Source organism: Silurus aristotelis (assembly GCF_946808225.1).
Source record: "Silurus aristotelis genome assembly, chromosome: 1".
NCBI classification, from domain to species: domain Eukaryota; kingdom Metazoa; phylum Chordata; class Actinopteri; order Siluriformes; family Siluridae; genus Silurus; species Silurus aristotelis.
The window spans coordinates 18,129,523-18,149,720 of NC_139574.1; the positions used below are offsets into that span (position 1 = coordinate 18,129,523).

The 20,198-nt window shown below is 38.6% G+C and overlaps 2 protein-coding genes across 2 annotated transcripts; both read left to right on the forward strand.

Moving 5' to 3' along the window:
• Nucleotides 1–1,452: 1,452 nt before the first annotated feature.
• On the forward strand, nt 1,453–6,479 carry stmn1b (stathmin 1b). The gene is made up of 5 exons (XM_083549558.1): nt 1,453–1,860; nt 3,950–3,998; nt 4,130–4,302; nt 4,515–4,706; nt 4,799–6,479. Exons 2-5 carry the CDS (start codon nt 3,983–3,985, stop codon nt 4,865–4,867), a joined length of 450 nt encoding a protein of 149 aa, XP_083405684.1. The 5' UTR covers nt 1,453–1,860; nt 3,950–3,982; the 3' UTR covers nt 4,868–6,479.
• An 869-nt stretch (nt 6,480–7,348) lies between these two features.
• Nucleotides 7,349–13,499, forward strand: paqr7b (progestin and adipoQ receptor family member VII, b). Its single transcript, XM_083548166.1, has 2 exons — nt 7,349–7,538; nt 11,430–13,499. Exon 2 carries the CDS (start codon nt 11,463–11,465, stop codon nt 12,525–12,527), a length of 1,065 nt encoding a protein of 354 aa, XP_083404292.1. The 5' UTR covers nt 7,349–7,538; nt 11,430–11,462; the 3' UTR covers nt 12,528–13,499.
• The last annotated feature ends 6,699 nt before the right edge of the window (nt 13,500–20,198 follow it).

A 20,198-nucleotide genomic window follows, 5' to 3' on the forward strand; every position in this document is an offset into this window, starting at 1 on the left:
GCTCATGTATGCTGAAGAAGGCATATAAAACATTTACGTATGAGTGTGTTAGCAGTAAAGATGCACTGGCTGGCTTTACTTGTCTCCAAGTAAACCTGATTCCCCACCCTTTCTGGTTGATAGTATGATAGGGGACAGCTGGTTAGCAGGTGTGAATTGGCAGGTGACCAAAATAGGGAGGAAAGAATGTGGCGAACAAGTGGTTGCATGAACAAAGAATTGAACACAGTAAGATATGAGTACAACATTCCATGCTCAAATTTTATAACACTGTGAATGTGCAGTTTTAAGTCAACCAATGTATGTTCTATAATTATCTAAGAATGTGGTCTATGGTCACTGCATTTTGAACAGAAACCCCATGTAACTTGCATTGCATATAACTGAAAAAAGTATTACCTTTATTAACCTGTGTATAAAGACTTATTTCAACATTCAGACGATTTTTACTCTTGTAGCCACCACAACATTTGACATGCTATGAGATGATTTTCTGCTTACTATGGTAGATAGATAGATAGATAGATAGATAGATAGATAGATAGATAGATAGATAGATAGATAGATAGATAAATATAGATAGACAAGTGCAGATAAATATGTAAAAAAATATGTACAGCATGTATATATATATGTACAGTGAATAAATGTAAAGTCTGTGGTAATGAAAATGTGCAGAAACTGTTGTAAAGGTAAAAGGCTTTAAGGCATTGAAAAAAAATTTGCAAAAGCTGAATGTGAAATATTAGGCAGGATGTACAGTAAGATATATATATAGATACACAAATAAAATACTAGTGCAGATGTATTTAAGGCACAATATGTGTGGATACAATATGTAATATGTACATTGTATGTACAACTGTACAGAAGTTCTATACAGTTTTTATACAGTGATCTAACAGTGTAGTGTACAGTTCAGCAGTGTGATGGTGGAAGGAAAAAAGCCGGCCCTGAACCTCCTGGTTCTGGTGCGTATGTTCCGGTATCTTCTTCTTGATGGAAGCAGGTTAAACAGTTTGTTTGGGATGTAAACAGTCCTTGATGATGTTGTGAGCTATGTGCAACATCTGCTGTGCTCAATGGCAAGCACCCTTTGCTGGGCTTTGCGTTTACACACAGTGGAGCCTCCGTACCATACAGTGATGAAGTTGGTCAGAAGGTTATTTAATTAACTTTAATTTAAATCCACTTTGGCCATTCCCCTCTGACCTCTCTAAGGTGTTTTCTTTTGCAGAAATACCTCTTAATCGATGTTTTTTTTACCGCACCATTCTGAGTAAACTCTCCAGAAAGCTGTGTGTGAAATTCCCAGGAGATCAGCTGTTCCTAAAATACTCAAACCAGCCAATCTGGCACCAGCACCCATGCCAAGTCACTGAGATCACATTTCCCCCACGCTGATGTTGGGTGTTTAAGTAGCTCTAAAGATGAATCTGCATGATGTAATGCATTGTGCTGCTGCCGCTTAACAGGAAGACTACATTTCTTATTACCTTAATGTAATCATGCATTAGAGAGAATATAGTGGGTGAGAAACATTTTATTTGTATAAGAATGCATGTACTCTGTAAAGCTACCCACAGCCATAATACCACTTTGAAATATAGATTTCTCATAAACAACATACCATACATTTATTATAAATCCTAGCCATAGAGATGCACAAAACAAGCCTACATATCCCACAATTCCCACATTTGCGACGTTCAAGTGTCCAGTTCAACTAATCCTGTTTCGATGCACTTGTGACGTCACTCGCTTTGCTTCCTTTTTTACGCGAGCGGGCGGTGCTGATGCAGAGCAGATCTTGAGCGCGTGAGGAGCGAGTCTGGGACTGCTTTTCCTACAGCATCTGAGGTGGGTGTGTTATTCAGATCTCGTGTTGCTGTGGTGCTTTTTTTGTATATCTTTTTTGCTATTATTTAAGAAAGAACCTTGTTGACTGGATTACATTGCATGTGTTAAATGCAAAAATTGTGAATCTGTATCAGAAATATGCGTTAGTAACAGACAATAGGCATGAACGCATCATCATTTATATTGTTTCAGTAATAAGAGCTGACTCAGTAATTATTTGGCAAGAAATTAGAATTTAATATTTAATTTAGTATGTAGCAATAAATTGTTGTTTTTTGATATCACAGGTTGATGATATAGCTTATTCCACAGGTATGAATCGTCAGTGCAAAATTGGAAAATTTCTGGAAGGATTTTTTTTTTTGTGAAAATGAGATAAATGAATGTTAATAGATTTGCATTAGTGGTTGGTGTGAGGTCAGTGAGTCTGTGAGTCTAAAGTGAACTAAACAAAGGCTGGGTTGCTCTGGCAAAGATTACAAATGTGGCACATGAGATGCATGCATTGTATATATGCATTATAATGCATTATATGCATTACAAATAATAGTGCACACTGATTTGATAGTTTGATTATTTTCATTTCCCAGCTTTTTTTTTTTCTGTGATCTCTCCAGCCGATATATCATCAGTAGGTTACCCCATGAAAGTCAACGCCGTCTTTGTCTCTGCAGCCTTTCACTAAAGATACTGATTGTTGTGAAATTAGACGGCATCAAGGAGCTATTGATAGCAGGAAACGCTACAAAATCGAATATTTGAAATCAAATATTTGCCTATATCTTTTTTTTTTATTATGGACTTTGTAGTTTGCAATGCATTTTGTTTCGTACGCAACACCACCGACTGAGATTGGGTGTGACAGCTCCGGCTGGACCACGTGACACCTTATTTATCCGTCTACTGATTATGAAGCTCATTAGTCATTACGTCGTGCATATGATGCGTTGAACATTTGTTGTTGCATTTGTAGAAATGACGTAGAAATAATGTAAAAATGAGACAGCTTGGTCACCCAGACTAATATATCGGGGTGTATCATGAATTTGCTGAAAAATAAATAATTAAAATATATTGAGACTAAATGTGTCACGCGGTGCTCATTCGGGATTTTTTGGATTGTGTAAAGGACCAATGTGATCTCGGTCATGGTGTATAATTTGGACGTGTGTGTGTGAAATGGACTGGAGGAAAACGCCGCCGTCGCCTTTGTTCCCAGACACAACCACAGACACAAAATCTCCTTTGTTTCCGTCCTTGAGCTGCCGCCTAGTTCACCTAACACCACAACACACACTCAAGGGCTTATAACCTGCAAAGAAATGTCACTGAATTCAATCATATATATTCATTTTGAACTAATATTGAAGAAATTGCATGGCTCCCCTCAGTGCTGTTTGTATTTCTAAGCGCCTCAGGTGATGGGGGTATCTAGCTGTACTTCAGTGCTCATTTATCTCTTCCAGAACAACATTACAGTTTCACTTTCAAGCCCAAAACATACCAAATGATAATTCATTGTGTCCACGTGCACAATGTAGCAAACAAAACAACAAAAAAGATGGGGTATGAACTAGAAACTGGGAAGGGATGCTGATCAGACACCACTCCCAAACCCAAATCCCAGTGACTCTATAACCAAGGGACAATAAGACACAATTTTACGTCATTCTCACACTTACTCTTGATTTTGTCAACACTTTATTATAGATTACAAGCATATTATGAGAAGAAAAATAGACAAAAGACACCAAAAAATATACAGAGAGAGAGAGAGACAATAGAAAGACCACAATATAGTTCAGGTCTGAGGCGCTATTTCTGCATTTTTGCAATACCGCCTGACAACATCTGAAGCATTGCTGTAATAATAGAGTATTGAGGAGAACATGCTGCTTGGGTAGGCGATGCTGTCAGATCGCTGTTGTTTACAGGAGAACAAGGCTGTCAGAGAATATGTTGTTCATCTGTCATCGAAAGCCTGCTGGTTTTGGGTTATACCGTACAGAGAGAAAGAATTGGGGTTTTCTGTCATCCAAGAGGAGCAGTATGATGTTGATAATATATTTTATTCGCATGTATTTTTTAGGTATCGGAAAATCTCAAGTCTAAAAGTGCAGCAATGGCGGCCTCTGGAGGTAATCTGGAGCACAGACATGCTCTCCTACACAGAATATTTAATTTCATCGTAATGAAGTCACTGTTCATTTGACTCCAATGTCCTCAGTGCATAGTTACAATTATCAGTTTTTTTTTAAATCATTCACAGATATTCATGTTAAGGAGCTGGACAAGCGTGCTTCTGGACAAGCATTTGAGGTTATTCTGAGCCCCTCAGCCCCAGAAGCCAAAGGAGATTTCCCTCTGTCCACCCCAAAAAAGAAGGAGGTGTCTTTGGATGAGATCCAAAAGAAACTCGATGCAGCAGAGGAAAGACGTAAAGTAATAACCTGATTGTAAATACACAATTATTTATGCATAAATATAATATTGCAGGAAAAACGTGATTTCATTCTTCATTCAATCTTCCCGAACTGTACAATTTCTATAACTCTAAAGGGCTTTTGGGTTATCCTGTGTGTCCCATTTATATATTTGAGTTACTAACTAGTTTGCACTATTGATTCCGATTATTTCAACAAAATTGTCTTCAGAATCATGAGGCAGAGGTCCTGAAGCATTTGGCTGAAAAGCGAGAGCATGAAAAGGAGGTTCTCCAGAAAGCAATGGAGGAAAACAACAACTTCAGCAAGATGGCAGAGGAGAAACTCAACCAGAAAATGGAAGCAAACAAAGAAAACCGTACAAAACAGATGGCAGCACTGAATGAGAAATTTAAGGAGAAGGTAATCCTTCATGGCTGAAATCTCTTAATTATAACTTACAAAGCTTGGAATTAATCCTATTAATCACTTACATTTTTTTCTTTTCATTTTAGGACAAGAAAATTGAAGAAGTCCGAAAGAACAAAGAAACAAAAGAAGGAGGCGAGGCTGATGAGAACTGAGGGCTCTTTTCTTCTTTTTTTGTGCTACCTGTTTTTAGGGATGTTATTATTTTTTTTTTTTTACTTATCCAAAGATTTATTTTTGCTCCATTAAATGGCCAGTATTATGTGTTTGTTTTTACACTTTTTAGCTAAAGGTTAGAAGAGAAGCAGGCACATAATTATCTTTTTATCTTCCCGTGCTAAGACCTACTTTATATCTCCATCATCTGTAGAGATGTCTACTTGCAGCTTTTGGCCTGTTAAATAAGCAGTCTTTTATCCTATCGGGAAGCATGCCTGTGTTACACATAGGTCTCCGGCTTTGTTTATTGAATTGTGCAAGTTGACCCGTACCTGTGTATGTCGAAACTGCAGTCATTTGAGCTTAATAAAGTTGCAAATTTGCTTGTTATGTTTTAGAGTTAAAACAGTTTTAGACATGCCTTTTCTGTAGATGTTTATTTATGAGCAAATAATAGCTGTCTGCTTGTCTGTGTAACTCTCTTTCCATCTGGTTAACAAGCACATTCTTGCATTTACCTTGGCATCGGTAAACTATTTAATATTGTTAGAGAAACACAGATTCATACTAACATCGCACTGCAAACAAAAATATGCGCATCGACAATATGACCTGCATTTGTTATTTATAAACACACCTTATATATATTGGATGTACATGATCTCTAAAGAGGGTAAACAAAAAAAACAAACACATGTAAACAATTCAGCAATGTCAGGCAGTGAAATCTAGTATGTTTTGTATGTTGTGTTGGCAGAGTAAGAAAAAACGTGAACTGTTGCCAGAGGAACTGCACATCTAAAAGGCTGTCATTTTTTTTTTTTTGCATGTTACAGTTATATCAAATACTTCTCATCTGTTTTTCTGGTAAAGTACAATAACGAGAACATTCTCTAGTAAATACTCATTCTCCAGCCCATAACTATAGCTATAGCCCACTGTCAGACGAGTCACAAGATATGACCTGTATTTGATATTTACAAACTCACTTCTATACAGGATGTACTTTATCTCTAAAGAGAGAGAGAAAAAAAGCATTCACTTAAACACATCCAGTAATGTCGGGCAGTAAGGTCTAGTCTGTTTTGTATGTGCTGACACCTAGTGGTCAATTTGACGGCACTTTTTCATTCTTGAAATTTGTTCCTAAGAAGTTGCTAGAGAGGACGTGACCTGCACCCGAAATATCAACTGAAAAAGTATTCTTGATCTACTTATACCCATGCCAAGCAAATCTGAGCTCATGTGACTGTCTTGATTAAAATAAGTTTCCACAGTGTAAATGCACTTAGATTTTTTTTTAATACCATGCAATGAGAATTTTTTACAATTGTGTTTTTTTTTTTTTTAACAAACTACTCCAAAATCCAAATTCCAACACAACTATAATCTTCACCTTGAATCCCACGTTGTGACTACAAAATTATTATATAATATTGCATTTAATAAGGTTTTAGATGACCACTTAGGCGTTTTTCGTCTAAGTAGGACATTTTTTTCAACTTAGTAACGTAAAAAGACTTACTCCTTTTGCAATTCAATGTACTCCTTTCTAGCACTGTCCATTTTCAGCATGAACAATTAAACATGATTTTGTCTGTGCTTGAAGTGGTGAAGTCTAAGTGTGATTATTATGTGGTGAAGCTTGTTACTTAACCAATGTTTCGTCCTTTCCATCGATTTCAGTCGTTTCCTCTTGTAAGATAAAGGCCTACTCTGGCCTCAGTAAAAGAGGCAAATTGCACAAGACTTTTGTGGTCATTCAAATTGTATAGACACATAAAGCCAGCTTTTAACCATAACCACAAAATCTGTCCACTTATGTCAAAAGCTTAAAGTCAATACTGCTTAATAACCAATACAATTCCCATTATGAATAACACAGCTACAGTGGGATAGAAAGTGGAAAAATGCTTTAAGTACTGTATGATGAAGGAGCTCTATTCACACGAAGAGGCCTACAAAGCCACATTGTTAACAGCACCGCCTCTGGGGGTAAAGAGAGGACATTTACACACTGCTCTCAAACACATTAGAAACACCTGCTCAAATTCTAAGCCCACATCAAGCAAATGCTTATTAAATGTTTAGTATTATATTTTTCAAAAAGTTTAGAGAACTAGAGGGCTCATTCTGCATGTCACATACTGTATCTAACACTGCAATAATATGCTCTTGTATTACACTTTGACAAATAACATTGCCACACGTTGCTCATTCAAGGTACAGTAAATTAACACAAAGTTTATATTATGGCTGACACGTTTGTAAAGGATAAAAAATTTACGTCTTCCGCATTTTATTATCTTCATCTTATCTGCTTGCTGGGGTAGACGACGTTATTAGGAAGTGGGCGGGTCTTTTTTCACCCACTTCATTGTAAGGCCGGAGGGCTGCGGTCTTTTAAAGCCTCTTTTCTATTGGTGGATTCACAGAGAAGCGCCCAACGTTAGTGGCAGCGCGCTGACCTGATTGGCTGAGCCGCGTGTCTTTCATTTGCTCGGTGCGACTCGGCTGTCTGGTTGTGCAGGGCGCTGACAGGAGCCTCACCCGTAGGAAAATTTTCACAAATATTTCGGTTTTTATCATGTTTACTATTGAGGGCTGCACAAGGGCATATAAAGGGTCGTGCATAAATCCGGGTTCGCCGATTGGCTCTTGAAAAAGGTAAGTTGTCACTCATAATGGCGAGGGGTTTAGGCGGCGGTTAGGGGAAATTACACAATGATGATAATTTATATTTTCTATAATAAAGACGGAGCGCGTTTTTATGATGATGATGATGATGATGATGATGATGATGATGATGATGATGATTGTTTTCCCGTGTAGTCTGATAGCACTGACAGTAAATGTCTGCTGAAAAACCAAAAAACTAAGTGAATGTTTAGCAGAGGAAGTGTCAGTCTAAAAGGCTGTCATTTCCCCTCCTTCATCTGTTTATCCAGTAAAGTACATTATCGAGAACATTCTCCAGTAATGCAGCCTTCAGCTCCAGCGTTCCTCCTCGAGAATGTGGAGAACAGTGGCCTGCTGTCAGATGCCATTCATGAAGACAGAGAGCTTTACTCATTGTGTTTGGAGATTTAGAACCTTACAGCTATTTCCCAGGGGCTGCTTTTGGCCCTTTAAAAGGCCAATTTTACCTTATGGAGACATTTCAGTAGCAGCTCGGATGTATCACAGGCGAGAGATTACATAATTCAGACAGGGTCATTTATTAAAAATTATGGTCAAAAACTCTTCCAGCAGTCTCTCAGACCTAGAATACACTTTAAAACTAAAAAGATATGTTTAATGTCTTCTGTTAGTGTATATTGTGCATCCACATGTTTGTCTTCCTTTATTCTTGTGCCAGTGTATCATATTAAATATGAAAGTAATATACAGTATATATTTAATTGTTCTGCAAATACCCCTGTAAACAATTCATATGAATATTAGCATTATTTAATGATTTCTTCTTCTTCTTCTTCTTCTTCTTCTTCTTCTTCTTTTACTAATGCCTACTTGCTAGTTTTAATTATTTATGACTGCCCAGATTGGAAATATCAGTATTAAATGATTCGGGTTAATTCATCTTAAACCAGGTTTAAACATTAGACGTTTTTCAGACATTTTTTTGCTGTTTAAGACAAAAATATATATATAATCAAATATAGAAAAATGTATATTTAGTTGTTAGTTGAAATTGGTCGGTGTTTAATTCAAACAGGCAAAGACACAAGCTGACATTGTAGTTCTTAAAATCTGAAGGCGTGATGGCTGTTGCAACACTCACCAGAAAACCATGAGTCAAAGGGGTGGATTAGATGCATGCAGACATGTTGCTGATAATGGACAATGCAAACATGAAAGAAATATGTACGTGTACAGGAACTATCATCATTATCTCAAGTTCACTGATGAGGTGAGCAGAACATAGCCACTGGAGCATAATGTGACATGAAGAACACAGTCGGTTATACAATTTAGCTGGGGTTTTTGTTAGGATTATTTTATACAATGTAACAAACATTAATCTTTTTCTTTCGGCTTCTCCCATTAGGGGTCGCCACTCGTCACTCCCAATGAAAATCTCAACATCTTCAGCTCTGCCACCTCCAGCTCCGCCTCCTGTCTTTTAGTCAGTGCCACTAGCTCTAAACCATACAACATCACAGGTCTCACCACAGTCCTATAAACTACTATCACAAATCACTCCTGTCACTCTTCTTCACCCACTCCTCCCTGCCTGCACTCTTTTCTTCACTTCTCTAACACACTTTCCATTACGTTGCACTGTTGACCCCAAGTACCTAAATCCATCCATCTTAACCAACTCTTCTCCCTGCAACCACACCACTCCACTGTCCTCCCTCTAATTCACACACATGTACTCTGTCTTACTCCTGCTGACTTTAATTCCACCTTCACCCCTCCAGGCTCTTCTTAACCTGCTCCCTACTTTCACCACAAATCACAATATCATCCGCAAAGATCATAGTCAATGAAGACTCATGTCTGACCTCGTCCGTCAATCTGTCCATCATCACTACAAACAGGAAAGGGCTCAGAGCTGATTCTTGATGCAATCCAACCGCCACCTTAAACCAATCTGTTGTTCCTACTGCACACTTCACTGCTGTCACATTGTCCTCAAACATGTCCTACACCACCCTCACATACCTCTCTGCCACACCTGAATTCCTTATACAATACCACAACTCCTCTTTCAGCACCCTGTCATATGCTTTCTTTAGATCCACAAACTTGCTCTAACTTGCAGCACATCCTTCCCAGCTCGGTCCCTCAGCCTCACCATTCGGTACAAATCTTTTCTTCTTCCTTCGAGTCCAACTTCTCATACAGCTCCTCATATGCCTTATCCTTAGCTTTTGCTACATTCCTCTTCACTTGCTGCCGCATTTCCTTGTACTCCTGCCTACTTTTCTCATCTCTCTGTTGATCCCAATTCTGTTTTGCTAACTTCTTTCTCCGTTTGCTTTCCTGCACTTCCCTATTCCACCACCCAGCTCTTTGTCTTCCTTTCTGTTTTCAGATGTCACACCTAGTACCTTTCTAGCGGGCTCCCTTATCACTTCTGCAGTAGTTGCCCAATCATCCAGCACCTCTTCACCACCACCGAGCCCCTGTCTGTCCTCTTCCCCGGATCCCATACTACAGTCTTCCTCCTTTAGTCTCCACTATCTTATTCTTCTATCAGTTCTCACTCTCCTCCTCTTCTTCTTCAACTCCAAAACCATCCTACAGACCACCATCCGATGCTGTCTAGCTACACTGTCCCCTGCCAAGACCTTACAATCTCCAATCTCCTACAGGTTGCATCTCCTGCATAGAAGATAATCCACCTGTGTGCACCTTCCTCCACTCTTACACGTCACCCTATGATCCTCCTTCTTCTTAAAATAAGTATTTACCACTGCCATTTCCATCCTTTTAGCAAAATCTAGCACCATCTGGCTTTCCACATTCCTCTCCCTAAGACCATACCTACCCCTCACTTACTCATCACCTCTGTTCATTTCACCAACATGGCTCTGTTCATTTCACCAACATGGCACCAACAATCCCACCTCCAATCTTCCTAGCCTTACTCCCTTTCCACTTGGTCTCCTGAACACACAACATATCTATCTTTCTCCTCTCCATCATATCAGCTATCTCTCTCCCTTTACCAGTCATTGTACCAACATTTAAAATCAACTATAACTTCCACTCTCCCACACTTCTCCATTACCTGCTGTCTTTGTAGATGTCTTCCTCCTTCTCCTGTTGGCTAACAATACCTGTGGCAGTGGTTGGTTACCCGGGCCTCGACCGATCCGGTGTGAAATTCTGATTCGTGATACGCATATTTCTCGATAGTGCCGGCTTGGGACCGGCACTAAGAGTGCACTGGTTTGTGCAACCCTAATGGCTTGGTTGTAACAAGCATTAATCAAAAATAATAATAAAAAAATAATAATAACTAGATATGTATTAAAAGTTACAAAGTTTATGTTTAGGATAAGCCGCTTATTTTAATCATATTTGCCCAAATATTTACACAAGATCAGAAAGACAGGTCAGGCTGGTCAAACAGTTTTACCAGTTAGTAAAAGAAAAGAATGCTACATCATAGGCGTCATTAATAACTTATAAAAAATAAAATAAAAAAATCAGTCCCTCTCCTAATACATTAAAACATAATGAATGAGGATCACATCTGCCTATGCTGAAGCTTAATTGAGAAAAACCACTTGCAAAATTGCAGTTTGTCAGTAGACTGCAATGTTTTGCATACAACAAATGGAAAATGAGGAACACCACAGGATGTTGGTGGCCACTTGTTATAGGCTCATTTACATAGTATATGATCCAGCAAATAGATTTAATCTGAAATACTGTGTGATGGATAACAAGGGAGAATGTATATGGTTAATATTTTCAGTACAGTACATCTAAACGTCCTCATTGGATCAAGATCTCTATTGTTAAAAAAAATTATGTAAATTGAAAAATGTACAAATTGGACATGAATGATCACTCATAATTTGTTTGCTTTATACACTACAGATACCAGAGTGTTCAGCATTATTCACCTTCATCATGGCGACTGTAGTGATGGAGCAGATTGGCCGCTTGTTTATAAACGTACAGCAATTGCGTCAGATCCCCCAGCTGCTGGAGTCTGCCTTTCCCACACTGCCATGCACTGTGAGCATCTGCGATGTGCCCCAAGTCTTCAGAGAGTCGCACATCCTCACAGGCTACCGCCCACCTGACCACAGCTGGCGCTATTACTTCCTCTCGCTCTTCCAGCGGCATAACGAGACGCTAAATGTGTGGACGCACTTGCTAGCCTCACTTATCATCTTGGCCAAGTTCCGGGAAGTGTCCGAGACGGTGGACTTCCTGCGTGACCCTCACACACAGCCGCTCTTCATCGGCCTCCTGACTGCGTTCACCTATCTGGCTTGCAGCACTATCGCCCACCTGCTTTCTGCCAAGTCTGAGCTCTCCAGTTACACGTTCTACTTCCTGGACTACGTAGGTGTCGCTGTGTACCAGTACGGCAGTGCCCTGGTGCATTTCTACTACGCGGTGGACGAAACCTGGCATGCTCACATTCGAGGCTTCTTTTTGCCCACTGCTGCTTTTATGGCATGGCTCTCATGCGCTGGTTGCTGCTATGGCAAGTATGCCAGTCGACGCCTGCCCAGGTTTGGCCACAAATTCTGTCAGATGATGCCCTCAACCCTGGCCTACTGCTTAGATATCAGCCCCGTGGTGCATCGCATTTACACGTGTTACAGTTCACAACAGGGTTGCACCGACCCAGCTGTAACTTTCCACATCTATCAGATCCTTTTCTTTCTGGTCAGTGCCTTCTTTTTCTCTTACCCTCATCCAGAGTGCTGGTTCCCTGGGCGCTGCGACTTTATCGGCCAGGGCCACCAGATCTTTCACGTTTTTCTCGTGTTGTGCACACTGATGCAGATCGAGGCCGTGCGCATGGACTTCACAGAGCGAAGGCACTTGTACGAGCGCCTGCACGGTGATTTGGCTCACGATGCTGCAGCTCTCTTTGTCTTCACGACTTGCTGCAGTGCCCTCACCGCGTTCTATGTGCGGAAGAGAGTGAAAGTCTACCTTGAGGAAAAACAAGAATAACTCAAAAGCAGATGTGAAGAGACTCTGGATGGCAAGAACTGAGCAGGAGACTTTGTTGGCACTGATTTACTAATTACATTGAAAGTTATGGACCTGTTGTCATTTAATGACATTTTTGGTGGCAAGGTGTATTTGTATGTTGGACTATTTTTAATCAGTAATGTACTGTTCACAACATTTATAGTTTAAAACACACAGGAAGACAGGAAACTAAAGGAAACATTAGCGAAATCTACTCTAAAGGCTTTTGAAAGTCCAGTCACATGAATGTGTGTTGTTTTGTGGGTGCAAAGGCACAGTGGGCCGCATTGCAAAAAAAACATTAATGGACTAAAATCCTGACCTCATTCTAACATTCATAGTACCTCAGATGGCGTACTATGCATATTCAATTTTAAATAACGTTTTCAAATTGTGAAAGCTGAGAGTATTAGTGTAGTATTAATACCCTGATAATGGACTAAAACCAACCTTTTTTTTTTTTTTTACAAGTGGTTGCATTATAAAGCCAGCAGGGGGTGCTGTCGTCTTTGTTTGACTTAAAATCAGCTTTGATTGAGAACAACACTGGACACAAATGTTCCAAAAGGGTTCCTTTTGCTGTCTGATGTAGTTCAATGATGCGAGGTACCTAATAGTCAAGTCAGCACTTATCGTCATATGTACAAGTGCGGTACACGAAAATGATCTGTTTTGCTAGGAAGACTGGGCCATATCTCAGACTCAGTCACTGATTAACACTTCTGCAGCATGCAGTGTTAATGGGCTGCACAGGGGCTAGCAGTGGGAGCTTGTCAGTGCTGGGATTTAAAAGCAGTTCCTTCTAATCAGTTTGCCAAAACCCTTACAACTGAGCCATGACCAGCTCCCTAATTTTGTGTTTAATTTCCTGCATAAATGAACAAACTTGCAGAACATCTGCCTGCTATATTTACTAATGAACATAAATCACATTAGATATGATTCCCAAAATATAAATGATCAGTGAATCAAAAAACATATACCACTGTACCCTTGTCCATTTAAGGCAATATAGAAAATGAATGATTGAACATTGAGAACACAGTGCCACATGAGCACTCATCATGCTCCCATGTCAATGAATTTCACCTTTATTTCATGTGTTTTACATCTGACCACCCACCCCCGTCTGTGTGAAAGGAAAAAGCGGTTGCTTCCATGGATTTTGGTCCCATGGTCCCGATTCACACCTTCAGTGTATAGTATGTGGAACATATTACATAGTACGCCATTCGAGACACAGCTACAGTCTCACAAAAAGCCAATCAACTTTTGCACTCCATCCATATTCTCTTTTAAAACATTCTCAGTGCGACACTCCTGATCACGTTCATACAGCATCAGGTAGCAGCATGAAAAATGAGATCTGAAATGAGTTTGTCTCAAATGAGCTCATTTTTATTGGTGCTTTAAAGGGCATTTAGGGCATGACTGATGGAAGGGACATTTTATATTATCTTTTACATCCTTAGATTGACAGAATATATATATATATATATATATATATATATATATATATATATATATATATATATATATATATATATATATATATATATATATGTATATAATGAGGGCAAGTCACCAGTCAGCCTCAAGCTGTTCTGTAGCTTATATATATATATATATATATATATATATATATATATATATATATATATATAAGCTACAGAACAGCTTGAGACTTGCCCTCATTCATCAAACTGTTGGTTTAAACCTGAAATTGTTCCATAATTGTGTGAATGCAATTACTACGTGTCGTGTGTGCCTCTAAACACTGCCACTTGTCATTGCCCTGACAGATTGAAATCAATATGCCTGCTTTGTTCAGAACGCACTTGTGCCAAAATGCTTTATCGTCACTCTAATGGTTGATAGATTTCTACTTGGCACTGCAGTAAAACAGGTTAGCTTTCATATTTCTTTTTTTTTTTCTGGAGAATTAAGAGATAGAACGACTTGAATAGATTTAGCTTGAAAGTCCAAACCAGTGTTGGATGCTGATTGGAGTCGATGATTGACATTTGATCGCAGGCGCTTCAGAGAAATGGATTGCATGCCCTTTGACTACGTAATAAAGTGTTGCCCGCTTTTGTAATCAAGATATTGTGGGTTTCTAACCCAAAGGGCTTAAGTGTTGAAATTTGCCTTTTAACACTTCATGATGTCAATACCATTGTGCTTATAGGGAAAGTGTTCTGTGTTGCGGTGTGTGTTTAATGTGCCTGAATATGTGCATGCATCTTTGTGGGCCAGTGAATGTACAGGTGTTAGTGAGTGTGTGCAGTTTCTTAGTTAATACACCACTTAGCTGCTCGTGATAAGAAACGCAGTACGAGATTGTATAATGAACACTGGTTTATACGAGATCTACCTTAATTCTACACTCATTGCCTTTATCTTTTTCAAATAGCCTGCGGTTTGTAGATAAACCACTGAATGTAGACGATAAGTTTTACAGCCTGCCTCGATGATCACTGGAAAGCGACCACAACAGAACCACTAGACTTTCCTAGACTAGAGTACACTTTATTAGGGTGCTGGAATTATTCTCAGCACAGCAGTGACACTGTCTTGTTTGGCGACACTGATATGAGTGTATCATGTTGTATTGAGAAAGAGCTTGAGTCAGTAATCATCACTACTCATCTCATCTACACTTGAACGTGCATGTAGCCAATAAAATGACCAGCTGAGTGTAGTTCCAAGGTAGTTGCGTTTAATAAACCGGCAAATAAGTGTTAGAAGGCATTTTTCCTTAATAAGATTGTTTTGCTTTTAGTTTTAGTGCACATTCTTTTATATTGAATGACATTCTGCCTTTAAAATGAAGGGTTTGATGAAACATGTTACCTGAAGTTTCCCAAAAGATTTGCAGCACAAGTGAAAGAAGTGCAAGATGAAGCATCACTTTCGAACACTCTGCAACTCGACAGTGCTTTTGGGAAACGGAATGTTTCGGTTTATGAATTGTGTGTTATGTAGCGCTTCTGCACCAGCAGAGTACAAAAAAGTATGATGTCACTGATAGATGGACTCACAGACTGAGGAGGTCTTTGACTGTCTCATGATGTCTGATGGACTGCTGGACCATCGATGATTTCTGTGGCAAGAGTATGTGCCATAAAATGACTGCAGCCTTTTTTTTCTTATGAATTGAAATAACCAGTTTTCCAGGTTTATTAATAATTGGGACTAATTTGTATGAAAAAAAAAATTTACAGAATGAAAATGTGTGCTGTTATAACAGAGTTTGCTTTTTTTCTGGCACCACATCGTCGTGAATACATCCATGCTGAGGTCATGGCCAGGCATGAGCAGGCTCCAACAGCCTGTCACCGTTTAGTTTAGCAATAAAGAAAATGGGAATAAAACACTAGATAATACTGACACAACTAAACTGTGAACTTGATTAGACATACAATTTGGCTCATTAACAAATCTTAGCAGATACTTATTAATTTTATTTAGTAAAATAGAATATTATAAGTTCAATACAAGTTGGGGTTTGTGTTATAATTAGGACCAGATATATATCATGGGGAAACGTTTGCCCTGAATGTGTTTAGTGTCTCACTGAGGTTAGCCCTGTCTTGTTCAACTAGAGCTCAGTGAAAAAACTCTGCTCTCCTTCTGACTAACACTCGCATGTCACACTGCAGAGACACGAGGGGGAGTAAAAATGTCTGGGGTCTATTTAAAACAGAGCAGCAACAACAAAACCAACAATGTATAAAAATGACTCATGTTGCATTGTGGAACTAAAATAAATAAACAAGTGTTGACCTGCCATTGTTTTCCTGTGAATTGTGATACACCATATTTTAATGGCATTATATATTATTTTTAATAGCTATGGATAAAGCCAGGTACATGTAAAACTCATGTAATTAAGAGTCAACATTACAATGATAATTGTGTAAAAATTCACGTAAACTTTTTTTGGAACACAGATCGAACACAAACTGTTCACTTTTTCCCCACTACCTTGAAATTAATCAAAAATTACACTGCTTCGGCAGAGGCAACATTGCACCTCAGCTCTGTACAGCTCTTACTTCCTGTATTCAGTCTCACATGATTTCGCTGTGTTTTGTGGGTTTCTTCCGAGTTCATCAGTTTTCTCTCAGCTCTCAAAAAACAAGCCAGTAGGTGGTGGACTGGCATAACATCCAGGCTCACACCCAATATCATCAGGATATGATCCAGATCTAGTGTGACCGTAACTAGCACAAAGTGATTACTGAAGGTATATGAATAACATTAAATTCATTTAAAATAATAAAACAAAGATGGTACATTTACTTTGGAATCTTAATAGTAACTGTGTTTAAGTGAAGACTTGTAGGGCTGTACAGTGTACATTCATAACATTAAACCCACTGATAGGTGACGTGAATAAGATACATTTTCTTGTTACGGTACTGCCGTGTGGTGGAATATATATTAGGCAACAAGTGAATAGTCAGTTCTTAAAGTTGATGTGTTGAAAGAAGAAAAATGGACAATAATCTGAGTGAATTTGACAAGGAATAAATTGTGACATTAAGACGACATAGCTGCAGGTCTTGTAGCGTGTTAGCATGCAGTGGATGAGGATAAGTGGAGAGTAATTAAATGACGGAAACTTAAAAATTTATATAAAATCAATGCAAGCAAGTCCTCTGTCCACCACCATGTTGCCATGGACTCCAAATTCCTCAATTCTCAGTCCAATTTATTAATTTGTCTGTCTGTCTGTTTGTCTGTCTGTCCGTCCATCCGTCTGTGGGATGTGTTGGACAAACAGGTCTGATCCATAGAGGCCCTTCCTGGCATCTTCCAGGACTTGGCTGTTAATGTCTTGGTGCCTCTCACCACATCCACTTCCGAAGTCTTGTGAAGTCCCTGCCTTAATGGATCAGAGCTGTTTTGGTGCTACAAGGGAAACCTACACAATAATTAAGTTAGGACTGATCAATGTACAACAAATCTGCACTTGATTTACCAATGTAAATGAAATATTTACAGTATTAAGATGAATACCTCCTAAATACTAAATAGAAAACAGAAGGGGCTCTATTTTCAGCAGGCATTCCAGAGTATTTATTAGGCTGCATTGGCTATGCGTTTTAATCCCTTTATTGACCTGAATTTCGTGGAATATGAGATTTTGCTGCACTGTATTTTTAAAACTGGGACAACATATGAATACGTGAAGAGGGAGTCAAGAATGGAAGATTTTAAATAAAATCAATGCAAGTGAATCATTTTAATTCTTGATCGTTTCTCTACCTTTCTATTATACATTCTAATTATACCTTTATTATACTATTCACATATCGAGCCCTTTATACAGTAAATTCACAATATCCAGTACATTGTAAAATGAATCTTTCTTGGTAGGCAATATTGATGATGTCCTTGTGTTGTGAGTGAACACTTTCTTGTACACTACAGTATATCAATAATAATTCTGTCCTTGAACTATGTATAGAATGAACAAAATAAATAGAGTGTACACATTAAAAAAATTGTACATATTATGAATACATGATGGCTAAAATGCTGATAAATTAAAAAGATGTAAAAACTCTAAAGATGTATATTAATGCAAATGATTAATGTACCATAATTTCCGGATTATAAAGTGCACCCATATATAAGCCGCACCCACTGAATTTTACAAATATTTTTATTTTTAACATAAATAAGCCGTACCTGTCTATAAGCCGCAGGTGTCTACACTAATGTACTTTACACAGGCTTTAATGAAAGACACGTTACACACGGTGTAACAGGTGAAATATGTTGCGCTTCCTTTAGGAGCATAGCGGTATTTTGGGAATAGCATTCCACAGCATTTTCCCGCTATTACTGCATGTGTGGAGACCGAGAAATATGTCCTTATTATTTTCTGATGCTCATTTCTAAGTTTCTTTGACTAACCCTTAATGCTGTTGCCAAGAAAAATAAAAAGACACGAGTTTTGGAAACCTGTCTGTGCTTATATGATTTTTGTTGCAACTGGAGTTACAACTCGAGCTATCCCTTAACCCTGACTCAACACGCTACAACGGCTTGTATCTAAACAGTAGCCTACCGAGTAAGTCAAAAACAAACGTTTTTTCGTTTCCGTTCGGAGATTTCATTGGTCTAATGTTATGTCGCTCAGTTTTTTGGCTTGAAGTTTGTGAAACCGGGAAAAACCCAGGAAAAATTCATAAATTAGCCGCTTCGTTGTTTAAGCCGCGGGGTTCAAAGCGTGGGGAAAAAGTAGCGGCTTATAGTCCGAAAAATACGGTATATGAAATAAAAACTGCAAAAAGCAAATAATCGAATAACAATCTTGAAAACAATAGAACCAGATTGTGTAGCTTAAATATAAACCATTTACAAAGAACAAATGTATTTCACAACTATCGTAACAAGAGTATCAATTAAATCTGACAATCTACGTTATATTTGCAACAACTTCTTGTTAAGATCTGCTAACAAAATCCCCATTTTAACAGAGATGGCCACAAGATGGCAGTCTTGCTAAAGCCTAAAACAGCTAAAAAACCTCTGAGCACACATTTTCCTTCTTGCTGAAAGAACATTGAAATAGAGAACCACTTTTAGCACACGATATTACCAGCTATTATCAACATAAGTCCTTGCATAGCTTTGCTAATTAGATTTTAATTTGAATATACTGCAAAGATGTATGAACTTGTATCCCAGAAATGTCATTCTTTCTTCTGGTGCAGATGCATTGATATGTGTTACTTTTCTCCCTTTTCCCCTTTGAGAAAAGGCAGGAAGACTACAGATAAGAGCTCTGTGTGCTTCACTGCCTATCTTAGCCTTCCATTTCCTGCCCATTGAAGCTCTTGAGCTGTTGTGTTAAAAAAAAGAAAAGCAAGAAAAGTGAAGTCTGATACCTGTGCTTTGATCGCTGCATCTTAGCAGGATTTATTATGTGATCTATAAAGGCCACCTTTTTTTCACTCTCATGGTCATTCTACTTGAAATCTGATTGACTTGGATCTTGATTTTGTTCATCTTTGCCCACTTCATTCTAACATATGCCAGTAACACATCTGGTTATTTGCTGTGACGAATATCAGAAATGCTTATGAAAAGTCCCACTGCAGGTTTGCACCAGAACCATGGCAAAAGAACACCAGTGCTGAATGTTGTTTCAAATCTGAAACACATTTCCCTTTAACACAGAATCAGTGTGCACTTTTTACCCTTGGGTTTCATGGGTTTCATATTTTTTGTTCTATACATCTTAATCTAAGCAGGGAGTGATAGTGAAAGTGTGAAGGACCACATGCTGTAACGCAGCCTGACTCATGAGAGCTTGAGCTCCGGATTGCCTCATCGGGAACATGGCTGAAAAGTCACTTCTTGCTGAGGAAACCACGCTGCACATCCTATCATAGTGTTCTGCATTCCACCGCTGGCATTGAGCAGAGAAATGTACTGCAGCTCCGAATGAGAATTGCATCACATTTACATAAGAAAATAGAGTCGAACAGAAGGAACGGGAATAAATAACAAGTGAAAGTTGTTTATTTTAGGAAAATGTTATTCATTCCTTTGTCTTGTTCATTTGTCTCCCACTTTTACAACATGCAGATCTATAAGAAGCAATACACAAGAACATATTATTTAATGTGG

Bases quoted from the DNA above. Each gene is read 5' to 3' on its own strand.
- stmn1b (XM_083549558.1), top strand. The intron at 4,303-4,514 runs GTAATAACCTGA...AATTGTCTTCAG, and splicing joins CAGCAGAGGAAAGACGTAAA to AATCATGAGGCAGAGGTCCT. The intron at 4,707-4,798 runs GTAATCCTTCAT...TTTTCATTTTAG, and splicing joins ATGAGAAATTTAAGGAGAAG to GACAAGAAAATTGAAGAAGT.
- paqr7b (XM_083548166.1), top strand. From the start codon at position 11,463: ATGGCGACTGTAGTGATGGAGCAGATTGGCCGCTTGTTTATAAACGTA.